General features: G+C 35.5%; 1 protein-coding gene across 1 annotated transcript; it reads right to left on the reverse strand.

The window, feature by feature from the left end:
* Positions 1-440: 440 nt before the first annotated feature.
* LOC105283583 (integumentary mucin A.1) lies at positions 441-2,517 on the reverse strand. The gene is made up of 4 exons (XM_020033063.2): positions 1,594-2,517; positions 1,195-1,429; positions 871-1,047; positions 441-757 (listed from the first exon to the last, which is right to left on the reverse strand). Exons 1-4 carry the CDS (start codon positions 2,218-2,220, stop codon positions 543-545), a joined length of 1,254 nt encoding a protein of 417 aa, XP_019888622.2. The 5' UTR covers positions 2,221-2,517; the 3' UTR covers positions 441-542.
* Positions 2,518-3,160: the final 643 nt, after the last annotated feature.

The raw sequence follows: 3,160 nt of genomic DNA on the forward strand, positions 1-3,160 counted from the left end.
TAAGAATATATAAAAAATAGATATATGAAATATTGGAGTATAATGTGGTATCAGCGATACATTACATTAATTTTTCGCTCTGGCTGAATTAAAATCAATATACACGACTGGCCATGCTTCGTAGCATGCGTCCCGGCTGATCAACGTTCACACGATTATGCAGATGGTGCCGTAAATGTTACAATTTACCAAGTAACGAGGTAATTGGGGTGGGCGTCACCGTGACGGATGCAGGGGCGATCGAAACCTCGAACTATTTGTTAAACTTGGCTAATTAAAGAACATTATTTCCCAGCGTCACATACAACCTCACTGGCTCATCACGCAAGAATCGATTACCGCCGATACGCAGATACAGAATCGCGATGCAAATGCAGATGATAGAAACATTCTAAAAAATTAACTAACGTATTAAATTTCTATAAAATTAAATATATATGTAAAATATAAATATATTTTTATTGTATTGTCAGTGACTATTTACATAAGATATAGAGGCAATACATAACTTAATTTTTTTCTACAACGTCACTGAGGTATCGTTAGGATTCTCTATGATTTTTATCAAGATAAAGCCATTTTCTTAAAACTATTGTTTGAGAGAAAGAATAGTCAGTGAAAGTTTTAAAGCTTACGAAATTAGTTTTTCTTTTGCGCCACACTAAATAGAAAATGATGAAAATCAAAAGAATACCAATTATTCCTGCACCGACGATTGCACTAACATTAACACTTGTCTTGGAGATGCAATTATCCACTGAAATAGTATTGTTTCATGATTTAAGAAATCTAACTAAAAGTAGCTAATGAAAAAGGATTGCGTAATTGTTTGATCGTTATAATTCTAATAATTAATTTATAATATCTTACCCGTTTTCCAGCAACTCTTGCTGCAATTGTTAAATACAATTAAACGTACATCAGAGGTAACGGCGGTTATTTGGTTCTCGATATTTATTACAGTGTCCATTGTGCATACAAATATTCCATCCTTTACTGGAGCATGAAATAATTGCAGATCCTTTCCGCCTCCACTAATTCTGTTCTCTGTAAAATATTGAAGAAACACTTTTACAAAATGTCTGAATAAAATAATGAGAGAGCAAGACCGAGGCAGTTAAGTGACGAAATGTGTTCTTTCACGTGATAATTTCCGTTCGCTCATGCAGAATTTTTAAGTACACTGCAACATACGTCGCGCACGTGGGAAATTGTTGCTATCCAAATGTATGTCGACGAAAACAGAGTCGAGGAAGAACGTGACGTCATTATGGGCGTAATGAAAACTGATTCTATTTTCCTTATCGTCGTTCTTATCTGTTCGAGTCTCGGTAGGTTCGTCCCAACTCAGAGTTATCTTGGCCCTTTTCTCATCGCAGTCACCCGTAGTCCTCACCTTCGTCGGAACCATCAACCTAGCCTTGCCTATCTAAAAATATAATTTTTATTATCTGATAAACAACAATCGTTATGTGCCATTGCATTGATCGAAGAAAAGCGAGAATTTTTTGAACCATTTCTACGAATTGTTTCTTTGTGATTAATGCGCGACGCGGTGAATTTCTTTTAATGGTGTTAATTTAATAGTGTTACCTGGGAATCTTCCATCGTGTATTGCAAATTTATCCACATTTTCATATTGATTAGGATGCAAGCTACGTTGGTCGTAGCATGTCTAACGATGTAATTAAAGTTGATGACGGCAAATTCGATGCAGTCCCTTGTATCTTCATCAATCGCTGTCGTCATTCCGGTTGTACTAACACTCGTGCCTTCGGTTGTAGTGTTTGGATTAAACGTTGTAATTTCTGTAGTTGATAAAATCGATGTTGGAGGAAATATTGTAGAACTTGAGTCTGTTGAAACTTGTGAAGGCGTTGTGGCTGTCGTCGTATCTTTAATCGTTCTTGCATTCGTTGTTGATGTGTCTGTCGTTTCTATTGTGCTCGTTACCTTTGAGGGAACCTGTGATGAAGTCTCTAACGATGTTTCGGGCGCAGCCGTCGTGCTTGTTGCCTCCTCCGTCGTTATATCTGTCGTTAAAATCATTATTGTAGTCGCAAATGACGTGATACTTAACGTTGTTTTCATAGTGGTTGTTGCAGAGGTTGTTGTTTTAAGTGATGTTGATTGCCTAGTCGTAGATTGCGTTGGCGATAATGACGTAAATGATGGAATATCAGAATACGTCGATGATATTTCAGATTGTGTCGAAGACATCGTACTGGTCTCTTCAGAGATAACGGTTTCAAACGTCGGAGTCGATTCTGTGGACAGGCTCGGTGTAGTTGTTAGTAGTTTGGTTACTGATGTCAGTGTTGTTTCTAGTTTTGTGGAAAATGTGTATTCTGGAGTCGAAGTTGTATAGTTCGTCTCATTTCTTATACATATGTATGTATCTTTGTACTTAAATTTATCATTCTTCTTTGTCTTGACCGTACATGCAACTGTTAAAGAATAAATATTTTATCAATATCTACTAGTCTCGAAGCACATAAAAATGTTGTGCTTTGCAATTATGCACAAAATGTTTCCAATAAATGATAATATAATAAATTTACCAGATAGACATTCTGTACTTTATCAAAAGAAAAATCGATCGAGACTATTAATCATTATCAAATCTGGTAAAGGCAGAAGCTATTTCGATGAAAAAGATAAAAATGGTGTTACCTAACTGTAGATTAACAAAATTTCACATACGATTAGAATAACCACCACGAGTGCCATAAATATTCGTCTCATTTTTTAAAATTTATTTTATTTTTATTATACTTTCGAATACTTTTTAAGTATTGATTGTAGAATCCACACACACACACTGCTACTTCGTCGCGTTTGTCACGATCAATCACAACTGATACACACACGATTTAATGACAAACAAAACTAATGCATCATTGTTATTGATCACGTGAAGAAAACAATGATGAATCTATTTTCTCATAGAAGGAGAGAATTATCCAGTCAAATGCATGACGGTGGTTAATATAGAAAGACCTATGTATTTACCCTACCTCTCGCTTTTGGCGTTCATATTATCGTTTGATTTTACCCAGACGACGAGATAGGATATCTAATATAATTCTGTTTTTTCTCGCTGATCAATTCCCTAATTCACGTAGCACTCTCGACGCTATTCAATAAGTAGATAATTTAT

This window comes from Ooceraea biroi, chromosome 4 (assembly GCF_003672135.1).
Source record: "Ooceraea biroi isolate clonal line C1 chromosome 4, Obir_v5.4, whole genome shotgun sequence".
NCBI lineage: Eukaryota > Metazoa > Arthropoda > Insecta > Hymenoptera > Formicidae > Ooceraea > Ooceraea biroi.